This window comes from Aplysia californica, unplaced genomic scaffold (genome assembly GCF_000002075.1).
Source record: "Aplysia californica isolate F4 #8 unplaced genomic scaffold, AplCal3.0 scaffold00462, whole genome shotgun sequence".
NCBI lineage: Eukaryota > Metazoa > Mollusca > Gastropoda > Aplysiida > Aplysiidae > Aplysia > Aplysia californica.
Window position 1 is genome coordinate 155,173 of NW_004797732.1, and position 23,457 is coordinate 178,629.

The 23,457-nt window shown below is 40.7% G+C and overlaps 2 protein-coding genes across 3 annotated transcripts in view; one reads left to right on the top strand and one right to left on the bottom strand.

Annotated features, from left to right (window-relative positions):
- Positions 1–17,684, top strand: part of LOC101860434 (mitogen-activated protein kinase kinase kinase 1) — a 31,799-nt gene extending 14,115 nt beyond the window's left edge. The window contains exons 11-23 of one of the 2 annotated variants that reach the window (XM_005105287.3): positions 314–556; positions 1,075–1,196; positions 2,096–2,187; positions 2,819–3,007; positions 3,727–5,253; positions 5,854–6,032; positions 6,537–6,680; positions 7,410–7,572; positions 8,189–8,320; positions 10,428–10,570; positions 11,456–11,587; positions 12,376–12,578; positions 13,858–17,684. In XM_005105287.3, the coding sequence (XP_005105344.1) occupies positions 314–556; positions 1,075–1,196; positions 2,096–2,187; positions 2,819–3,007; positions 3,727–5,253; positions 5,854–6,032; positions 6,537–6,680; positions 7,410–7,572; positions 8,189–8,320; positions 10,428–10,570; positions 11,456–11,587; positions 12,376–12,578; positions 13,858–13,861 (3,273 nt within the window). In that variant the 3' untranslated portion in view covers positions 13,862–17,684. The remainder of the gene's footprint in view (positions 1–313; positions 557–1,074; positions 1,197–2,095; positions 2,188–2,818; positions 3,008–3,726; positions 5,254–5,853; positions 6,033–6,536; positions 6,681–7,409; positions 7,573–8,188; positions 8,321–10,427; positions 10,571–11,455; positions 11,588–12,375; positions 12,579–13,857) is intronic. The other variant, XM_035971563.1, reaches the window with a different exon arrangement.
- A 1,960-nt stretch (positions 17,685–19,644) lies between these two features.
- On the bottom strand, positions 19,645–22,659 carry LOC101861906 (peroxiredoxin-2; the record flags this gene model as incomplete). The annotated part of the gene is given in 4 exon segments (XM_013086388.2): positions 19,645–20,825; positions 21,179–21,309; positions 22,012–22,134; positions 22,543–22,659. Coding segments are annotated over 4 exon segments (457 nt in total), but the record flags the coding sequence as incomplete, so codon positions are not given.
- Positions 22,660–23,457: the final 798 nt, after the last annotated feature.

The following is a 23,457-nucleotide window of genomic DNA, read 5'->3' on the forward strand; positions in this document are numbered from 1 at the left end:
GAGGAAAATGAGATGCTGTAGATTGTCTTGATAAATCAAACTATTGTGTAGAAGCCAAATATTGACCTCAGCTAATTTTTGCTCTGTGAAGTAGCATAGAACCAATTTATTCTTTTTTCTTACAACAGCAGTGAAAGTTGACTTGTTTTTTTATTTCCTACTTCGGTTTTTCTTACTGCACTTATGTTTGTTTTAACATAAATTAGAGGTCAGTAATATATGGCAGTGAAGATATTGCTGTTGTTGTAATGTTGCTGCATTACTGTTATAATCTGCCATCTCCACCCACCTCATTTTGTAATTGTTGTTTCAGGCCCTTGGTTCGGACTTGGTTTCGTGCCTTTTGTCTCGCAACTGGTCTATCCGAGAGGCAGGACTGAAACACCTGAGCAAGGAAATCATGGCCACGCTGATCAAAGGAGCCGGGGAAGGGAGGTCGGGGGTCATCGTGTCACCTGTGCGTCGGGCAGCGACCCACAACATGCTGCAGACGGCCTGTAACATCCTGGCCTACATGTGTGCCGATCCGGTGTACCGAGTGTTTGTGGCCTCCTTGGTGCGTGGTTTTAACTCAGTTTTACCTTTGTTATAGTCTTCTGTCTTGTTTATAGGCAAGATGGGTCTAAGTTCCAGTATTATCCAAGGGGGGGCCTGGTCAAAATCCAGTGAATCTTCTGCGTCAAGTGCAAGATGTGAAACAGACATCAGCAATCATCGTTCACTATTAATTCTTCTGCTCGGACATTCTCAAAGAACATTTTATCCTGTTCTTTTCTTGTGTCCCATCTGGTGCAGTCCCTTAAGTAAGTTGTCCTTGGTTTACCTGTGCCCTTTTTTTTTGCTGTTCATTTTTCCAGTGAGAGCAAGATTTCTATGTTCATCTCTTCGTATTTGTTGTTATTAGAAATAACACAGAAAATAACTTCACTGAGAAAAGTGAGTAATTAAATCTTTGACGAAATATTTGATGTGTGCTTGCTTGGGTCCGGGGGTTGGTCGAGTTTGTGACTGTTGAATTCATCTGACTTAAACTGCTCCTGTCTGTGATATGGCGTCTCTGTTGACCGTCTACAGAGATCCATGAGGACAATGTTGTCATACACGCCCTGCAGAGATGCTGAGCAGAGAAAGAGGTTGCAGACTATTCTGAAACCCATTGTTGAAGCCATAATTCTCAAGTGTACAGACGGTAACAGGTCAGTCTGGTTTTTTGTGTGTGTGCCTGAAAAAAGGTACCAAAAGTCGCATCAGATTGTTTTGAATGCAGGCTAATAATGACAAAAAATCGCTTTTTTGACCAGAATGTGTTTCCATTTTAAAAAAAGATAGATCGTCTCCATTTTTTAACAATATTTGAAAATGGTTTTCATTGATTTGACTTTTCGATATTTTATTTTAAATCATTTTGAGGGTGGGGTATTTTTTAAACAGATAATGAAAAATGCTTTTGAAAGGTGTTATCTATTCTTGGAGCACGTTTTCTCTTCCCCGCTATGTTTTACTATTGAATTCTAATCATGATATTGATATCAACTGAATGCCCAACTAGAAATGAATTTTCTATGAATAGATACATTAGAAACAATTGAATCATCGGGGGGTTTTTTTCAAGTTTGTATGTGTTCACAAACCACTGTGTTCAGCATAAAATTTCCTATTGGATACAACCCTTAACTCAAAATGGTCAAATCTGACTTTTGCTACCTTTCTTCAGCCACACACACATTTACTAGCAGTAGTATGCATTATGGTACAAATATGTATTTCTCTTTCCTTATTGATTTAAATGCTTTAATGGGAAAGTGCAAACTGTATTTTGTTTCAAGTTTAAGAGTTGTTGAAAGCACATGGAAAATAATATGTGAACCTCTTGTGCCTAAGATGACATTTGTTATCTTTGCAGAAAAGTTGAGGATTCTTGTTTTGTAGTACACAGAATTGAAAAAAAAAGGAGTTTATACAGTTGTTTGTCAAGTTTTTTTCTTTTCTCTACCTTTCCCTGGGCTTTTCAATATCGACTAATCTGTTTGAAAAACTGTGATGCTTACAGAAAGCATAGTGCTGTTCCTTACCTTGTCATTGTTTGTATTCACAGACGCACCAGTCAGCTGTCTTTGTCTACTCTGGTGGAGCTAGGAAAAGGACAAGATGGGGAACTAGCTGTTGGCAGAGAAATTTTGAACCCAGGTATGTTGTACATCTTTGTGTATTTCTTCTTGGTTCTGCTGTTACTCACGTTAGAATACTGTTTCAACGATTGGGTCCTTTTTTAAGAGAACTATGGTGCTTAAAAACTACTTTTTGTCTTTCTTTATAATTTTCAATCTCATTCTATACTGTTAAACTGTATGCTTCCTAGGAAGTTGAGATTGCTTCAGAATGCTATCAGGTCTGCTGAGGTAATAATATAGATTATAAAGCACATTGAGCTTGGCCTTGAGCTGGAATTTGTGCTGTACAGATTCGAGGGCCGCCAGGTAAACGATGGTAAGTTATGTTTTAAAAATTTTAGAGGAGAGACAAAAAACAGATTTTCTTGAAGCGTTTTGGGTGGATAAACTTCATTTTTGTAAGGGAACCTGATGTCTTGTCATGGCATTAATTGTAGTCTCCCTTATGATAGTGAAGTTTATCCCTCCAAAATGCCTCAAGAAAATTTGGTTTTTGTCTCTCCTCTAAAATTTGAAAAACATGACTTACCGTAGTTTACTTGACGGCCCTTGAAATGCTATCTGTTATTATTTTATCATTTTGTTTTATCTTTTTTGTGCTGATTGGACTGCTTAATACACAATGAATTAAATTCATCCACTCTCAGGAGCTGATGGTCTGGATGGACTGAACTACGTCCTGAAGTGTGTCACGGAGGAGTACAGCATAGAGTCGGTTCCCTGGCAGTGGCTGCTGGGTAGGCTCTACGTCATCGACAGACTGCTCGAGGAGTTCCCTGCAGACTTCCTGCCTCGTCCTGAAGAAATGCCCGACGCCGCGGGTGCCGCTGATGCAGGTGGGTTTTCAGTTTGAGCTGAGAATTTTGTTCCCATCAGAAATCAGCTTTGGTACATTTCCTGCTCTCTAATCTTAACCCTCGAAGTAACCTTAACAAATAGCCAGTGGTGTCAGGGGAAATTATATGATTTCATTCTATTATTTTGGAAAATGCTTGTGAACAGGCAAACCAAGCTAGTAAAAGCCATAGACTTGTACATTGTCAGAAAAAATTGGGGCTGATTAAATCAGCCATGACACCATAGAACGAAAATTATAGCTGATGTGATGGGTTATGAACACTAGGAAGATTAATTATGTACATGCGGGTTATGTTAGCAGTCGGCAGTAAGCAAAGTGTTAAGTATGTCATCCAAGATAACTTCCATTTGTTTTAGAACAATGTAATGTGTCATCTTGCATATATAGCTGTACATTTTATGTTTGTATTCTTATTTCTCAGGCCTATATGACCATGACTGTGTCAATGTCTTTATTGTTAACCCAAGCAAATAAAAATGCAAGTTGCAATACTTTTTTCATGGCTGGTTGGCTCTGGTGTGGGTTGCTCCTTCTTTCCTGTCAAACGTCTATCATCCTTGTCTCTCCTCCTCCTTTTTTGTTTTTATTACTATGCTCTTGTAACACCTCTGATCTTTGGCACTTGTATGACCTAATTGTGTTGCAAGTGCAGTAAAATGCTCACTAAAAATGTTCTTTTACCCCCTCCCCTGGCAGATGATGCAGGGGACGTGGAAGGAGCAGCAGCAGGGCCTGGTGAGGGCAAAACTCAGGGCGAGTCCAGTGAAATTGGTGCTTCTAATTATAACCGTCTGATGTCCGTGGCCCACTTCTCTGTGAAAGCTGTGTGTAGCGCACACATGAGGATCGCCCGCATGTCCCGTCGGGTGTTCCTCCTCTCTGCCAAGTTGGGCGCCCACGTCCAAAGCGTCATCTTGGAGCTGAAAGATCTCCTGGCGCAGATTGACTCAACTTCGGTTGCCTCCCTACGACGCAAGCTGGACAGGATTGTGGAAGACTTTCAGCTTTCTGAAAGGATCGTACATGAATTGATGCACGGATCGGGAAAGAAAGGAAGGCTTGATTCCCCCTGCCATACTCCTGTGGAGTCTCCGTCTTCCACTCCCCGCTGCAACTCTCCAGTTCACGGTGGAAATGATCAGCATAGTGAGATGGGTGGGACATCTGTGTCTGACAAGACTGCCCCGGTACCTTCGGTTCCTCCCAACAGCCCTGTACAGCGGCCTAAAAGAAAGCTGAAACGTGCAATACCTCGGAGAAGTTTTCGCGAAACCAACCACCCTTCAACCCCTCCACCAACGTCAGAAAATTCTCCAGAAAAAAACAGTATACATCAAAAGGAAAATCTGGTCCCTGAGACCAAGGGGAAACCAGTGTCAGGGGATTTCCCTGGCATTGGTTTGACCCGGCTTGGCAGCTCCAGTCCTCCAATCAGGAAAAGATCAAATCTTCCCCTTCGTCGGAAGACCATCGAGGGGGATAACGTGTCCAAAAGGGGAGGCTCGTCTAGTCCCACAATCCGCCGAAGAACGGTGGATGGCAGCACTTTGTCGTGTGGATCGTCCCAGTCAGCCCCACCGCCCGCCTCCCGCACCTCTCCCACCACTGTCCCAGCACAGCAGCAGCTACCGCCAGTGTCGTCCCGTGTTCCACCGCCCATCATGTTGAGCCCCATTCTTCCAACCATTTCTGTCACGGACACATCCGCTCAGGGTACGGGTATGTTTAACCCGGTAGCTCTCTCCGATCTGGACGAGAACGCAAAAGAAAGCAGCGAGGAAGCGGACAGCGGTGGGGGTGCCGACTTTTACGGCACCCTCAAAGCCTCGGCCCGTCACGAAGAGGATCACATGTCTCTATGCACCAAAGAAGATCTCAAGTGCCCAGCACCACCACCAAACTCAAACGGCAGCAAGTCTCAGTGTTCACCACCCACCGCAGCGGCACCCTCCTCGTGTGGTTGCCAGTGTCATTGCCAAGATCCACCTCGGCCTCTTGACTCGACGACAGCCTCACCAAAGTCTGGCACAGTCGGCGTGCCGAACACACCGGAGAGCGCTGACAACAGTCATTACCACACGGCAGAGCATGAGTCGATGAGCAGTGACGACTTCCTCGACTTCTCGCAAGAGGCGACCCCGTCAAAAGATGAGAAGCCTGTGTCTTTCAAATCGGAAGTTGCTGAATCTCCCAAGTCCTCCCCCAGTCACTCAGTACATAGTGGTGAGTACTTGCTCTCTTAAAATTATTTTTTTAAATGTCGGAATTAATCAGTGATGTGTAGGGCTCAATGTTTAACCACTTGAACTGTGAGGTTTTTTTTAACCACAACTTCTTACAGTTGAATTGTTGAGGGGTTGGGAGCAAAACTGCACCTTTGTCAGTCAAATTAAGCCGAGTACTTTTTCACACCACGTACAATGAGGATGGAGAACACTTGACTGCCGTCATTTTTTAAAGTACAGTAAATGCGTTTTTGAAACAATTTTATAGAAAAGCCAAAAAACTGAATGTTGTTAGCAAGAAAACAAACTCTTTGCAAACATCCATGCTGTTGAGACAAGACACTTGGCAACCTCTGTGCTTTCTTGCCCTATCTCCATTTTTAATAACAGTGAAAACAGTTCATAACAAAGAGTGAGCTTAAGAGGAAGTGACATTTTCAATGTTAAAAAAATGGAGACGGGACAAGAAAACACGGAGGTCGGGACATGATAATAATGTATGTATTAACCCCAGACAGTACACTTGATTATGATGTATGCTTCTTGTGTGCAAAGGTTTAAAAAAACAAAAAACCTTTACTGAACGTTATTCTTGTAGGTGCTAGTTCGAAAAGCGACGACTGTGGGACGTGCAAAGAGGAAGTGGAACGCGAGGAGGCGGAGGCTCTGGCCAAGGCGCTGGACGTGTCGGAGAGACAGACCCCGTGCCCCGTGGTGCCAGGACTAACCCCGTCTGCCCGGGAGGAGGTCATCACCATCAGAATACAGCCTGACGATGTGAGTGCTGTTTGGGTCAGCCTTCGGTTTTTGTATATGGGGCATTTGGGGGGGGGGGGAATATGGCTCTCATTAACCCTGTCCGTACGCCCTGGGGTCATTTTGTACCCCCGTGGTTATATTCTTCACATTTTAGAATACTTTTAGTTCGCAGATCTCTTTGAAACTTTCAGTATTTCTTAAAAAATCATTTTGATAGACTGCTGTGCAAAGAATACGAATTGGATTAACGAGTAATTAGGTTTGTAAGTAAGAACGTGGTGTGCCTATTTCTTCTTCTTTCTAATCAGAAGTCTATCGTCTTTATCTCTTCTTTTTTTTTTTGGTGTTTGTTACTCTCTTGTAACACTTCTAATCTTTGGCATGTGTATGACCTTATGGTGTTTGAAGTGCTGTAAAACGCTTATTAAAACTAAAAACGAATCTATCTTCAACACACTAATGACCTTATTGTGTTGGAAGTGCTGTAAAACTCTTACTAAAACGGCCTGTTGTGTGGTCCAGGAAAGCGACGGTGTGTCGAGTGCTCCTTCCATGTACATGGAGAAGGTTCACTGGGTGAAGGGACCACTGCTGGGCACAGGAGCCTACAGTTCTTGCTACCAGTCACGGGACGTCCGCACTGGGGTCATCATGGCGGTCAAGCAGGTCAGTGTCGCGATCAACTCACAGGGTGGGGGGTTTGCAGGCACTCTGGTGTGATATGTGAGGTGTGCTGACAAAATGAGTTACTTCTCGCAATATACAAATGAAGAGACTGGCCAAAAATCGACCCTAGGGTCAAATTTGTAGCTTTACAATTGATGTCATATTTTCAGTTTAACATGCTTTTTATTATTTCATACTTTTGTAAATTGTAAAGACCACCTTTAAGCTTTAAGTGTGATGTATCTATTTCCCTTTGGCTCATATCCGAGAAGTAACTCATTTTGTCAGCAGGCTTCACATATGCTCTTTTATTTTCCGTCCAATATCCATCATCCTTATCTCGCCTCCTTTTTTCTTTGTATATATATTGCTTTATAGGCATATGTCAAATCTTCGGCACTTACATGACCTATTTGTGCTGCAAGTGTTGTAGAACTTTTACTATAAGAGTAAATCTGTGTTTGTATTGCGCAACACTGAAACGTTTGATAAACTATACTGTTACATTGTTCATGGCATTGCTGTTTGACTTTTGCTAAAGCAGGTGGATGGAGGGTGCCACCGGTAGGTCCTACTTCTTTACTTTCCCTCTGTCGATTCTGTCTGTCTTAATTTTTTTCCAGCTCTAAATTACCGTTATTGTGTTGATATGCTTTTCTTTACTCAAACAAACTCAAAATTTTACTTAGTCGGGTAATATTCCTTTTCACATTTTTGTCCTGTTTCCAGATCTCTTTTTGCCGCAACTCCCCTCAAGAGCAGGAGAAGGTGGTGGAGGCGATCACAGAGGAGATCCACATGATGGCCAAGCTCAACCATCCCAACATAGTGAGGATCTTGGGGGCCACAAAGCAGGGCTGTCACTTCAATATGTTTGTGGAATGGATGCCCGGTAGGTCCAGCAGTCTTTCATGGGGGGGGGGGGGGGGGGGGGGGTCATGCCCTGTTTTTCATCATAATTAGATATACAATTAGGTTTGAATTTTTCTTGAAAAAAATTGATTTGCAACAGTTTTATTGGTCATGTATGTGATCTGCAGCAATCAATACAGCCGTTTGACCTCCAAAAGCAGTAGGTCTGAGTGTGAGAATAAAAGTGAAAATTTACTTGTTGTCCTTGTTCCTGGTTACTTGTGCAGGGGAGGGACAAAGCTGGACTAGGCTAGGTCTGCATACTCAGAAAATGGAATTTTCGTCGAGGACCCTCTCTTTACTATTACTCCTGTGACGTCCAAATGATCTTCATTGTGTTCATATGCTCAGACCTGTTAAGTACACACTTTTAAAAATCGGAGATTTTTCTGTGTTTCATTGCCTTTGGAAAGGCTTTGATTTTTTTTTTTGCACTCGTTTTTTTTTTCTAGTAGCAGTTGTTGTTGTTGTTGTTATCCATCCAGCAACAGCTGGGCTCTCGCCCTTCTGTCCAATGCCATGTAAGCAGTCAGTGTATTTCTTTATAGTTCTGGCAAGAACTCACAGCATATTGAATTACTTGTTTCTTTGTGTAGGTGGCTCTGTGTCTTACCTGCTGGGGGAGTACGGAGCGTTCACTGACCAGGTGATCGTCAGTTACACAAGGCAGATACTCAGAGGATTGGCTTACCTGCATGACAACCAGATTTTGCACAGAGATTTGAAAGGTAAACATTTTCTTTCAGCACGAGCTGGGGTTAATGATGGTGTCGGAGAAGAACCTGTCTTCCACAAGTGAAAATACTGAACTTACTTAATTTAATTTATTACCAGACAACAGGTATACCTTTTTGCTGAAATGGCTATTATAACCAGTGTGCTGATACTTTTTCTAAAAGTATTAGTCTTGTTTTTTTTTAGTTGACCCAAAGCTTAACGTGTAGACTCTGCTGTGTTTGTCAGCCTTGTAAGGAACGATAAGAAAAATAATTCCTCTATACTATGCATTTTAGCCATTGTAAAAAATGGGGCACAATGTTGTAGTTAACAACAATGGTGTATTTGCATAAATTGAATATATATATATATATATATAATATATATATATATAATATATAGTCGAACCTGCCTTAACGGAAACCTGTGTTAACGGAATCTCCCCGCTCCCCCCTTGATATATTCCTCTTTAATTACCTGTATAAAATGGAAACCTGTCCAACGCGGAAACGGGAAGAAAAATCCGCTTCCTTCTGAGGGTTTCACCTGTCTAAGACGGAAAATGCTTTGCCCACTCAGCCTTGATTTGAAACAAAACTCTCAAGTTTGGTTCCGACGGCTCTAAACTTAACGCTATGGCGTTGCCGCTGGGCGAGGAAGGGGAGTAGGGGTGCAATTTGGGGGTAGATGTTACCCCATCATGTGAGCCCTGAGCGATGGAGATGATCAGTGTAGTGTGGGTGTGAAATCTCATGACTACCCATGAGAGTGCTTGAGTAGCGAGCCATTAGGGAAACTTTCTTGGGTAGCCAGAAGCCAGAGATGTGAAATTAGATTGACCAATGCCAGCCGAGTAAAGAGTTCCTCGTATCGTTGTTACATGGCAGTGAAGGGTGGCATTGGTGGGTGTGGCTACGGGTGGAAGCAAAGGAGATGTTCAAACGTTCTGATAAGTCAAACAGTGGTCCTATGAAAGGCAAGCACTGGTGGTAATTGGATAAGTAAGACCAAGGCGCTTAAGAGAACTACTTTCAATCTCCTTGAGTAAGACTAAGACTGACACATGTCATATTATCAGACAGGATAGCAGTTGAGAGGTGTGAAGTTTTTACCACCGCTTGCCGATCGGACAAGCGATCCTTGATCCCCTGGCTGGGCCTATGAACCCCCCCCCCCCTAAATTCCCCTGTCTAAGACGGAAAATGTCTCAGACGGAATTTTTTTCTGGCTCCCTTGCGATTCCGTCTTACACAGGCTCGACTGTATATATATATATATATAAATTATGATTTGTTTGTGTCTGTGAAACAAATTTCCTTCAAAGAAGGCTTAACAAAGTATTTTCTTTTTTTTCTGAACTGCTGACAAAACCATCTGAACTTGATATGTTTGTTGGGGTATGTTCTGGGCATGAATACAAAACATTGAGGAGTTTATAGTGCGGTAAAAAATTCATGGCACAACTTACTGTCAAATATCTCCTCAACTATCTAACATAAACTGCCCAGCAGCATGTTTCAATTTGTTTCAACAGATCAATATTCTTGTAAACACCTGTTAGCTTTATTGTAGAAAATTTCTTTATAACTAATAAAAAGTCCCAATGAGTGGTTTCTACAAATTTTATGAGGTTTACAGCTGGGACAATATCTTTTTTAAAAGCAAGTTCGTCATTTTTTTTTTCTAATTGCGAGATTATGTTTATTGAACGCTTGTTTTGAGGACATTTAGTGCAAAAAAGTGTTTACTATAAAATTAGTTCCATGTAACTAGTTTTACCACTAAAAAGTATCATTGGTGAACAGTGACGTAGACTATATGCATACGCAAAATGTGTGTGAGAAGCGGGAAGTGCTGTGAACAATTCCATTTTCCGTGTGAAGGAGATTTGTAGTATTTTATATAAATTAATTAAGAAAAGTTTTTTTTGTTTAGTTATAGCCTCAATTGTTGTAGAAAAATATGATTAAGTTGATACACACTGCTGTGCAAAGTATGGGTGACATTGATTCACCCGTTAAAATGATATTTGAGGATAAATTGAGCCACAAATTTTTGACCAAACTATAGTTTGACAAGTTTTTATTTAGAGGATAATGGTGGTCTCTGTGGCTTCAGGAGCAAACCTCTTGGTGGACAGCACGGGGCAGGCCCTTCGTATCGGAGATTTCGGCGCCTCGGCTCGTCTCGCGTCTCAAGCCACGGGAGCCGGCGAGTTTCAGGGACAGTTGCTCGGGACCATTGCCTTTATGGCACCAGAGGCAAGTTGAAAGATGGCGCGGTTTGTCACAGTTTGTGTTCGTGTCGACCGTAGATGCTCAGTGGACATCAGTTTAGCAGCTGCAGCTTGACATGTTTAAAAAGGGGAATGGGACATTGAACCCCTTTCTGATTGGTAGGATTTAGGGGAGTTCTGATTTTGTTTTCATGAACAACAGTGAATGAGTTATAGGAGATTATTCTTAGTAGATCTATGAAATTACATGCGCTCTATGCACTGATGTGCACTAGAAACAGTTTTCTAAGATGAGTTTTTGACGCTCAAATGACATTATGCAGTTGCAAGCGCCGTAAAACCTCCACTAAAACAAATATGAGTTGCTTTTTTTTCCACCTAGTATAGAAAGAGTCAGATTGTCAGTAGAACAAAGTTTTGTGACTGTGGAATTATTGGAAAAGACAAGAACAGAATGTACCAGTTAATTGGTCAGATTCAGTGTCAATGTAGCCTTTAGAGGTACGGTTGTGCCTGCTCTAACAGTGACCTTTTTAAGACAATCGCCTGTACAAACGGCCTCTTCCCTTTTCCTCCCTTGCTTATTTTTTACATTATAATAACACTGTATAATATGTTCACTGCCTAAAGCAACCACTTTTCTCGAGGATAATGGGTGACTGTCTTAGACTATTTCAGTGGGTGGTTGGCGGTGCTCAGGTGTGGTTTACCCCTTCTTTCCTATCTAATGTCTATCGTCCTTATCCTTGCTTCTTTTTTGTGTTTGTTACTCTCTTGTTCGTAATACCCTTCATCTTTGGCACCAATACGACCTAATTGTTGCAAGTGCTATAAAACTCTTACTTTAAAAAAAGACTATTTTGACTGTGTTCACCATGTGTAAATGTCGAATGGACTCTCTGGTCATCAGGTACTTCGTGGGGAGAGTTACGGCCGAGCCTGTGACATCTGGAGTGTGGGTTGTGTCATGATTGAGATGTCCACGACCAAACCACCATGGAATGCCACGGACATATCAAACCACCTTGCACTGATTTTCAAGGTATTCAAAAAATACTTCACTTGGTTTTGTTTTTAGAAGCTTGAGTAAAGTTGTATGCACACTATTGTTTGAGTCTTTATGTAGTATTTGGTTTGTGGGTGGTTGGCAGATGCTCTGTTTTGGTTTGCTTCTTCTTTCCTATTAAACATCTATTGTCTTTATCTCCCCACCTTTTTTGTGTTTGTTACTCTCTTGTAACACCTATCCTCTTCGGCACTTATATAACCTTATTGTGTTGCAAGTGCTGTAAAACTCTTACTAAAACTAAAACTAGTATTTAGAGGTTTTTTTTTGTCTTTTTGACATCAGATCAACGAGTTAACTTACTTAAGTGCAACCATAAAAAGGATTGATTTACAGCTGTTTACATTTGAATGGATGACAGAAGTATTATAGGCTGACCTCTTTGTTTGAGGCTTGTGTTATGTAAGGAATTTGAACAATGTGTTCTGTTTGGATGCTTCTTTAAAAAATTCAGGTTACACAGGGGAAAAATATAGTACCACCATAGTAATATTATAATGTTTTCTAGTGTTTAGATTTTACATTCTCAGATCGGTGGGTGGTTGGAGGGTGCTTTGGTGTGGTTTGCTCCTTCTTTCCTATCAAACAGCTTTTGTCTTTATCAGTTCTCTTTCTCTTTTGTTTGTTACTCTCTTGTAACACCTCTAATCTTCGGCACTTATATTGTATGTAGTATAGGGTTTTACGGCGCTCGCAGCGGCACTTATATGACCTAATTGTGTGTTGCAAGTGCTGAAAAACGCTTAACTAAAACAAATTTTCAGATCGCATCGTCAGTGGACTCCCCGCCCATCCCAGAGAACACAGCACCCCCTCTGAGAGACCTGATGCTTCGATGCCTGGAGCAGGCGTCGGCGGACCGGCCCTCGGCCAAAGACCTGCTCCTCCACCCTCTGTTCACGCAGTGCTTCACCAACAACTCTTACAACGGCACCAGCTACACTGGCAGCAGTTTATCCACTAAAAAGTGAGTGCTGCTGAAGAAGTTTTAGCTGGGGGTTTTTTTTTAGGGGGGAGGGGGGGCAAGTGTTTTACGGCGCTCGCAACTGCATAAGGTCATATGCGCTCGCGGGACACACTAAACATTTTCAGTTGGTAGGAAATTTTGAATTTTGCCTGGGTGGCGGCTGAAGCATACTCTTATCAATTTTAGACCACCAAGCCATCTTTAACGTACGCAACTTGCACATGGGGCCTCCGAGATTTTTTTCTCCCTTGTCCGAGAAGGCTAGGTGTAGATCTTTCCTACCAGAAGATCAGGGGTGTGACTGAAAGACAACAGTAAGAAGGAGCCAAGGAATAGCTGTAGAAAGGCTGCAGAAAGAGATTGGAGCCTAGAGGAGTGGGCAAATGAGGTGAGGGGGTGGGGGAAGAAAGCAGACGACAGAACATTGCTAGAGAGCAGTGAAATAGGTGAAAGGAGACAATTTTAGAGAACATTTTTCGGTCGCTACCTGGATTCGAACCCGGGACGTTTGAATGAGAGGCGAACACCTTAACCTCAAGGCAACGAGACCCCCTCTTTAGCGTGTCACTATCAAAATTGATGACTGGAGCAGTTAAAAAGACCATGCACTTTCCTGGTCACATAATGCTGGGCAGCAATGTTGAGCTCAGGGAACTGTGGGACTCTTATTCTAAATGTGAATTGCTTCTTTCGATAACTTGTGTTGGAAGGAATGCTTGTCAAAATACATAGTTCAGAGTGTTTACTGTTAACAACTTCAGTTTACAAAGACTTACTTACATGTCTTTATCATAAAAAATGAATGACAATTTTTTTAATGAGTGACTTTATTTACAGTTTAGTGCTCAGGGACCTCTTTCACCCACTCTCCGTATAGTTTGAATACGATCTCGTGTCTCGTCAAACTTTGTTTGAGATGGAGCGAAATATCAATTCCATGATGGTATTGACATCTTTTCTTTTATACGTTTTTCTCTTTCCTACACCCTTTTTTGCCTTCTGTTGTTTTTTTCCATCTCTACCTTGCCCTTCACTGTTACTGTGTTGTTGTACTATTCTTTACTCAGGCAAACTTGCAATTGTTGATGGTTGGCAGGTGCTCTGGTATGGTTTGCTCCTTCTTTCCTATAAGACATCTATTGTCCTTATTGTCCCTCCTTTTTTATGTATGTTGATCTCTTATAACACCTCTACGTTATTGTGGTGCAAGTGCTGTAAAACTCTTGCTAAATCTAAACGTGCAATCACGCTAATGGTTTTTGTTGGTGTTATGTTTCAGGTGATGTGGTAGGATTTTCTCCTAGCTGTGCCATAACCAAAGCCCCCCCCCCCCCCCCCCTCCTCCCCCAGTGGCTGTGTGTTGCGACTACCCACTGACAAAGGACAACTATGTTGAGGACCCCTCCACAAAGGCAGCTGCTACTATAAGCCAATGACGCTCGGTGTACCGGCGATTCTAGATCACGTTTGTGTGAGAGGAGAGAGTTGGAGTGCCGTTGTGTGTTTGAAGAAGAAGGACTATTTCTTGGAGAACAGGGCACCCTCTCTTTAGTTATTTTATTCTCCCCCTCTTCTCTTGTTCTTTCGTTTGTAGAATACGACATGAAAATGTTTCTTTGTTTCAGTTTTATTGTAAAATGGCATGTCTCACGTGGCAGTTTACTGACTCGCACAATGGCCATAATCGTTATTTCAATTTTCATCTTCCAGTTCAGAGACATTTATTAAGAATGAGGTGGCGGAAAAGCCTTCAGAATTCCAGTTTGTTTACAAAAATCTGATTTTATAATCTGAAAAGCCTTCTGTCTCTCTGTAATTTGAGTCATTTCTGAAATGAATTCTGGAGTTCATCTCTAGTTTGTGGAAACTTTTGCTCCAAAGAGCCCATTTTCATATACGGCTAGTTTGATTTAATTTTACCCTGGTATTTACACTTTTTATCTTGTTTATGTAGATAAAACTTAAATCTTTACTTAACTCTTATACTTACTGCTGTCAACTTTTCATTTTTTTGTCACTTACATTTTTCTCAGAATCTGTCATGTGTATATCTTGAACGTCCTAGCTGGGGAGACTCCCAGCAGGTTTTCCTGGGCAGTTGTTTTAGTATTGGGGGGTGAACCGGGCATTTTCCCCGAGTACCAGTTTTTGACTCTGGTAAAAGTAAAGTATAACCCCCCCACCTCATTTGGTCTTGCATAATGAGGATCACAGCGAGCTGCTGCCTGTTCCCGTAAGGCACAGCTAGTTCGACATCCACTATGATGTCCCTGATGTTTTACACCAGGTCAAGCAGTGTAGAACTGGGGCGGCTGTACTTTACTTTTATCATAGCTGGCTTACTCTGTGTGGGAATGCCGGTCGTCGTCCCACAAATGTTCCTTTTGCCGTGGACCTCCGGGGTTTCCAGCCCCCCCTGATGGTCGCAAGTCCTACTTTACTTTACAGAAACTGTTCCCGACTGTGATATATTGTAACCTGTTGGTGGTGGGTTGTGCATTCGACTTCTGGCCAAAGGTATAAATATTTTTTATATCCAAGCGCCAAAAGTCTGGGACCAATTCCTGAATTGCGTCTCGTTTCGACATTTATACTTGTATATTGATGATGATCATGTTATGTGCAATGGTGTCCCAAACATGGGCATAAAGATTTCGAAACCCAGCTTGTTATCACGAATGTTATGAACACACATCGTCTTCCGTTGTGCACAAAGTACAAGCCTGTTACATTTTAAAAGAAGCACATTTTAAAATCCTTTTTTCTACAAGGGCTGCAATAGGCAGTCATGAATTTTAGCAATTTTTAAGTGCCGTCAACGTTCAATGTTATTGTCATTGTTAAGGTCATGTTTATGCAAGTTCTATCTTAGTTTTATCTCAGAGAAAGATGTACCCATATTCTTGAAACAGATCTATTCATATTTCTGCCAAAATGTCATTTATGTTTCATGACCTGGACATGAAAGTTCATGTAAATCAAAGTTGTTGACTGCACACACACACACACACAAATATTTTCATATGTTCTCCGTCCAAGAGACAAGTTATGCAAAATTTTGTTACCGGTTTGCTAAAAATTCTTCTACTGACGTACCAGACCATGTGTTCAGTCGGTCAGAGGCTGGCTTACTCCAGCTTTGACCAGTGAGAATGAAGTTGTCAATCTCACACACTTACAGAATTGTCCACTCCATGCCTTGTTATGTGTAGAAGATTTGGGGACTAAACACCCGGTTATTTTGTACCAAACTTTACAACAGTGTTCTGGGTTTCTCGACGCTCTACGAGATGCGAAGAGTTTGCCTTCACCAGTAGCCTTAACGAACGCCGCGTTCCCACTCTTAACGCTATACTCCCCTTGTTGGGGACTGCCATTGACATGGAAACTCTTATGACATTTTTCACAAACATTCGTCTTTTTTTTTCCCATCCTTTCCATTGGTCAAGCATCATTTTGACTACCTCATGGGTCGTATTTATTCTTTTAGTTTCTTCAGAGATCGCCATCACATAGTCTTTCTAAAGAGCAAAAAAAGTAAGAAGCACCCTGTATATAGTTATCTTATCTTTCATTTTTACAGAACCACATTCCAGGGATCTGATGAGTCACTGATGGTTTAAGAATACAAAGAGGTCAATTTCCAAACAGTGAATAGAGAGCGTAGATGTTCAGTATCCAACATGAACAAGTTTTTGAACTTCCAGCTGATAAATGTTTACTGTTCGGATCACATGCCAAGGTAGTTTTTTTTTCTGGTGTTTTTTTTTTTTTTAGTTTAGTCTGGTAGAGGTTGGTGACCTCTGAAGATAATAGACCATTTAACAGAGAAACTGACAGCTGGTGCCTGTATTTATAGAAAATTAACAGTAACAGTACAGGGAAATGTTCTGTGTGTTGGGAATGTTATCCAGTTCTTTGATAGGTCTCTGTATGATGAGTGATGGGCAGACGGAGGAGAAATAGAAGTCTCGCTCACACAAAGACACTGGTTGTGCTCAGAATCTGTGACTGATTTTACTGAATTCAAAGCCTCCAGTTGCCGGTACTGCTAATACTGCTATAGTATATTTGAAGTCTGAATTGGCTGTACCGTGCTCATTAAGATCATCATAGAGGATTCTGGTTTGCTCAACCAACATTTTGGCCTAGCTGTGGGAAATGGGAGGGGGGTATTCTGCCCTGCGGCCCGTCAAAATAGTTCGTTGATTTCCTTTCCAATTTGTTTAATTTATGAGACTTGTGCTCATGAGGCTTTAGAAAATGTTTCATGCCAATCTCAATCTGTTTTAAAAAGTAGAGATGAATTGCTGTTTTCTATCATAAAATGCATAATAGTCATTTCAGGTTTTACTTACTTTTTATGATGATGATGAAGTTCTGTTTTAAAATCGTCATATACGACTGGGGCAATTGATTTTTAAAAACCCAACACTTCCCTGGTCACTTAATGCTGGGCAGCAATGTTGAGTTCTGGGAACTGTTCTAAATGTGACTCGTTTGTTACTTCTACTACGGAGGCATAGCTCAGTCATCACTTTTTGAGTAAATTTGAGCTGTTTCCTCTTACTCTTTACCTACATGACCTGAACATCCAGAGAAATTCTCAACATTCTGCGGGGTTGACAGATGTCCTGTTGAACTGGGAAAGTGTTGAAAGGTTTATGAACCAGTTGAAGACTGATTCCACACAAATGAAACTTGACTTAATAATTAGAAAGAATGGTGCGAAGGATCCTAAGGAGGAAAGCTACGAGTCTGTCTGTGGTCCTTTCACTTCAGCTCTGATGATCCTCCCGATATACCCAGCTATTGTGGGTAGAACTTTTGCTGAAATGGCATTTTATTACATGGTGTAAATTGTGTACAATAGCTAGGTGTGGCTTTTTATTTGGTTCGTCAAAGAAATTTCCCCTATTTTTCTAGGCCTTTTGTTTTGTTGGCAACTTTAGCAGCTCTCACTAGGTACTAAAGATTTCAAGTAATTTTTTTCTGTCATAAACTACACATATCACCCATTTATTGTCAATTAGGTTATAGCTTACTGATCATTGATCATAAATAACAAGTCCCATTTTAGATGATTAAAACTATTTTTTACTATAACTTTCGTGTTGATGTTTTTATTTTGTTTGTCATAGAATTTATTGACCTGAAACTTTGATGTTGGGTGCGTTTTGTTGCTTGGTCAAGTTTTTCATGTTCCTGGATAAGTACTTGTTGACTGTTTGGCCTGTCTTGTGTGGAAGATTAACCTCTTTCTAATTGTCAAAAGATGATGACTTTGATTCCCATGTGTGGGTGGTTAGTGGGTGCTCTGGTCCTTTTTTCCTTTCAACAAACATCTTTCATCCATATCTTTTCTCCTCTTTTTTTGTGTTTGTTACTCTCTTGTAACTCGTAAAAACCTCAAGTCTGCGGTACTTACATGACGCTATTTTACTACCTAATGTTGCAAGTGCTGTAAAACTTTTACTTTAAAAAACAACTCCCACATGGGAAGTTTCTATTTTATCAAGTATGGTACCTGCTGTATCCCATCCAGTCCTTGTTGGCCCAAACAGATGAGATCGAACCATGTTGGCTCAGTCCAAAGGGATTCAGTTTGGTTGAGACTAACCATGCCATTGCTAGTCATCATTGTACAGCCCCCAGCATTTAAACTAATTTTACTATCACATGTCTCAAGGACACCCCCCTCCAAATCACCGACCTAAACACTGTTTAACCAACAATTTTATATAGATCTATGCTCTTCATTTTTGTAAGCCCGGGTTCACTGACCTCTCAGCCAGAGTAGCCCTCTGCTTTACTTGAATTTTCAAAATCTGTTCTTAAGCACTTCTTTACTCAAATATATCCGAGTATACAAATAATAATAAATAGCATTTGTAGTGTATAGTGCACATCCCCACTCGACACGAAGCTCTTTGTGCTTTATGCTACACTAATTAAATATTACCCCAGCACATTTTAAAACCTTCAAAAAGATTCTCATTCTCAGCATAGATCTACAGTGTGTAAACATCTGATTTTATTAAGTAAACACTCAAATACTAACACTAACAGACTGCCACAATCTATCAGTCTATAGCTGGGTACCCATTCCCATCTGAGTGAAGTGAGGAAAATTTGTATCAAGTGCCTTCAAAGACAACATTGGGCCCCTGATGGGATTCAAATCCATGACCTACAATTGCGAGTCTAAGAGACTAACAACTAGGCCCTGGACACATCTAAAGATGGGTATGGGCCTGAGTATTTTCAGTCCAGCCCACAAGTCGACCCAGTGACTAATATGAATGTAGTCCCCTGGGTGAATGAATGATAGTTGTGTTGTGACACGGATGAATTAGGCGCTCGTCAATTTTTTAGCAAAGAGTTTTCAATATCTTAAAGCTCGTTCATTTATCTTGCATTTGGCGAAAGAAATACCCATCTATCTTGAATAGAAGTCAAGATATTTGCGACTGAAAGAGGTGGGGTAGCCTGGTGTGAGAGGTAAGAATTATTAGCAAGAAAATGGCTGCCAAAGTTTTGTGATTTCCAAAGTTTGAGTGTCCTTGGAAACAGGAAATGTACATATTTTGTGCCTGTGTTCTTCGTTTTTCCATATTGAAATTTGTTTTTATAGGCCATTAGAGTGTTGAGCCAAAAAAGAAACTAAAAAAAAAAAATTGTCCAGAAAGATGCTAGTTTCTTTGCTTTCCCTGTTTTGACGAGCGCCTGATTTTACCACGCTGCCTCACAATTAAAAACAAGCGTCCGTCTTGAAAATTAAAATCAATAGTTTTAAGTCCACATAGAAGCAATGGATTTAACATTTCATCTCCTGAAGTGCCCTTTAATGACATTTTTTATATAATAGTGTCAATATTTTTAGTCTTACTTGGGTATTTTCAACACAGTCTGATTAGAACATTTGGTTTCTGACCTCATGGTTTTGGTTACTCGAACTGACAAAAATGAAAGACAGAACTTTGTAATTCTAAGGTAGCCCAATGTAGAACAATCACCCACAACACCAGGGACAGCACACAAAAGAAAAAAAGGCACAATGCAAAAATAGACATACCAACAAATTTGATTTATTTTTCAACTGGGTCCATACTTCTCTTTTGATTTCCAATTTCATTTGTAAGTCTCAAATGGCATGCCTTGATACTGATACTACTGGGTGAAAAAAAAATTACACCCTTTTTACCAAGTAGGCCTACCTCTGGCTGGTGTATTTCATACCACGCTTAGCAAAAAACAAAACTATTTCATACCACGCTTAGCAAAAAACAAAACTAAGACATGGAACGGAGGAAAAAGTACATGAGAAATAAGCAGATGACCTTAGTGACTCTTGGTGCTGTACACAGAAGTATTGGAACCATACTTTTTACTTTGCTGCTATAGTAGTAGAAATATTGCTCAAATCTCATAACTGTTGAGTGGAAGAAATATTCGAGTCTTGCACGCGGTGACAGTCGTACTCCACAAGCTCTGTCGTCTCTATGAGTATTAAAATGAACCAGAAATCCCTCATCACTAACGCAACCTACGGGAATTATTATACAATACTATATAAATAATTAGAAAAAACTAACTGCATAAATAGCATTAGAAAAAAATGATTGAAAAAACAAAACAAAAAACAAACAACTACATACCACTGCTCATAATCTATAAGCAGCTGACAAGAGACCAGATCACAAGAGCAAAAAAAAAAACTAATCAAAATTAACAATAAAAATGTCACAAACGCTTTTCAACCAAAAAAACCCAAACAAAACAGACTGCAATGCAATACTGTCCAAAAATCACCATGTTATACTGGCACTCATCTCATTATAACAATAACATTAACCAGAAAAATTCTCTCAGTCAATTTGTCAACATGAACAAAGCTCCGATAAAGAATAAAAACTAAAGAAAGAAACCCCCCCAAAAAATTTTAAAACAAAAATTTAAAAGAGCTGAAAAAAAAATCATCTGCAAACAAAAACTTATTGCCGATTTGATCAAATAACTCCTGTCCTTGTTTCCGAGTTGTGCTGGCCGTTACCACAGTATGCTAAGTAGAGACAATGAAATGGATGGGGAAGTATGTGCAACAAGTGGATGAGGAAATGTTTCAAACTAAGGAGGGGGGGGGTGGGGACGTGGGCAGTCATCAGTTGGCCTTGCTGAAGTAGTCCTGGCTGCCCTTGGGGTCGGGCTTCATCGTCTCCTTGCCTGGTCTCCATCCCGCCGGGCAAACTGGGGAGATGAGTAGAAAATTGTAAGTTTAAAAAAAGTATGAAATTTAAAGCACTAGCAACACAATTCAATAAGGTCATATTTTTTAGTGTGAAGACAAGATAAGACAAAGAGAAACAACGGAAGGAAAGAAAAAAAAAGAAAAGGGACCTGCCAGTGGTAAAGTGACTTTGAGTAAAAAGAAGCACATCGAACCAATAATAGTCGTTTAGTGAAGAGAAAAAAAGTAAGACAGATAGACAGACAACAGAAGGAAAGGAAAGAAGTTAGAGAGACCTCCCGTTGTCGCAATGACTGAGACAAAGTAGGAAAACCAGAAGAGAAACAAGGCAAGAAGGAAAAGAAGGCCTCACCTTCTCCGTGCTTGTCTGTGAACTGGAAGGCTTGGACAAGTCTCAGGGTCTCATCCACGGAGCGGCCCACGGGAAGATCGTTGATGGTGATTTGACGCAGGTTTCCCTTGTCGTCGATGATGAACAGACCTCTGAGGAAAGCATAGGACAATACTGCTCATTTCCCTGTACATGGAATGTAATTTACGGCCCCATCAACAAGATTTAAAGCATTTTGGAGGCACGCTGATTTCACTGAGTTTTAAAAAAAAGCACACTGAAACAGTTATGATCTATAAGTCCTCGATAAAGTTTTTTTTTCTTCTAGTAATTGTTTTACGGCACTGGCAACTGCATAAGGTCATATGAGCGCCAGACGATTAGGAGTTACAAGAGAGTAACAAACATAAAAAAGAAAAAGGGGAGATAAGGACGATAGATGTTTGATCGGAAAGAAGAAGCAAACCACACCAGAGCACCCGCCAACCACCCACTTCGACAAAGTACAACACTCAGACATGACATTCACTGAGAAACAACGGAGGAGGGAAACAGGAGTAAGACCTAACCTTGGCGCCCTCCAATCACCTGATCAGGATGGCATTGGTTATTTCATTGTAAATGTAAATTACGGTTTCAATAACATAACTTGGAGTTGGAGCATTTTCCAGGCAATCTCATTCTACCCTGAATATTTGAGCAGAGAAGCACATGGACCCAGTAAAGGCCATTTCATGCTGGGGAAAAGTAAGAAAGATAGACAGATAGATCTCTCAGAATAAGAAATATTAATCTTTAACAAAAAATTCACAGTTTTGGGCTTCAGACAGTTAAACTGGTGGCGGACAACTCACCTGAAAGCGACACCCTCGTCCTCCTTGAGGCAGCCGTACTTCTTGCTGATCTCGGAGGTTTTGTCTGCCAGCAGAGGGATCTTCATGGGGCCCAGGCCGCCCTGTTTACGGGGAGTGTTCACCCTGACAAGTCAAAGCAAGGTAAGAAATAGAACTTCAGTTTTACTTTATCAATTTAAGAAAGTAAAAATCTCACGGCGCTTGCATCACAATGAGGTCATATGAGTAGTGCCAAAGATCATAAATATGTTGAGTGTTAGTTTCTCGGTAAGATTCTTACAGTATTTGCTTCCAAAAAAAAGTCCTATAAGTGCCAAAATTAGAAGCATCCCTAGACAGAGAGAAGCCTACATAGAAAAGATGGAGGAGAGTAAAGGACAAAAGATTTTTTAAATTCATTACTAAATGATCAAATCTTTTTTTTTTCTGTTGGTTTTTAAAAAATAAAGTGTTCATTTATAATTTACAAAAACTAATTCAACAAGAAAGGTTTGGAAAATCAATCCAGGCCCCCTCCCTTGATCCACGTACCATGCGAGATGTGAGTAGACACTGTCTGTGGAGCATGCAGCAACCTCACAGCCGATGGCGCGGAACTCCTCCACTCTGTCGCTGAAGGCGATGATCTCAGTGGGGCAGACAAATGTGCTGGGGGGCGGGAAAAAGACAGAAAAAAAAAGTTAGGATAAAAATTAGCGTCACTTACGTTGTTCGGTACCTAAAAATAAAAGGCAAAAGAGGCAGAGATAGGCCAAGTTTGGAAAAATCATAGTTTCAATTACGCTGTGCTATAAATTCTACCTAAAAACAAACAACAAGTTAGGATAATTCAGTTTCATACATTTGGTTACACATTCAGTGCTGTATGTACTTTATCATTCTAGAACCTCTTATCTCGCATACAGGCTTTTTAAAGCAAGCTTATTCCTTGCTTCAGGTTATATCAATTCAATCTTACTCATTTACATTTTGTCTAGACAGTCACAATACACTTACATACAAGCATAAACGTTATATTAAAACTGTACCTTAGAAAGTAATAATATAAGATAAAGCAAAGTACATCAACAGTTTTCATCCACTGATAATGAAAAGTATTGCAGTTTTCAGAGTTTCACTATCAATGATAGCAGCCGCATTAGGTTAAGAACAGATAAGACAATTAATAAATAGCCTACTGTACAGATAGGAGCAGGACCTTCATGATAATTCTCATCTCACCCCTTCAACCCAGAGAAACTTCAATCAAAAAAGAAATCGTGTTTGATTTTGAACATGAATAAGTTTTAGTTGTTTGTGCAAGAGAGAGACAGATAGATAGACCATCATTGACAGAGAGAGGGAGGAGGGAGATAGATAGATAGACAGAGAGAGAGAGAGAGAGAGAGAGAAAGAGAGGGAAAGAGAGAGAGAGAAAGTGAGGGAGAGAGAGAGGGGGGGAGACAG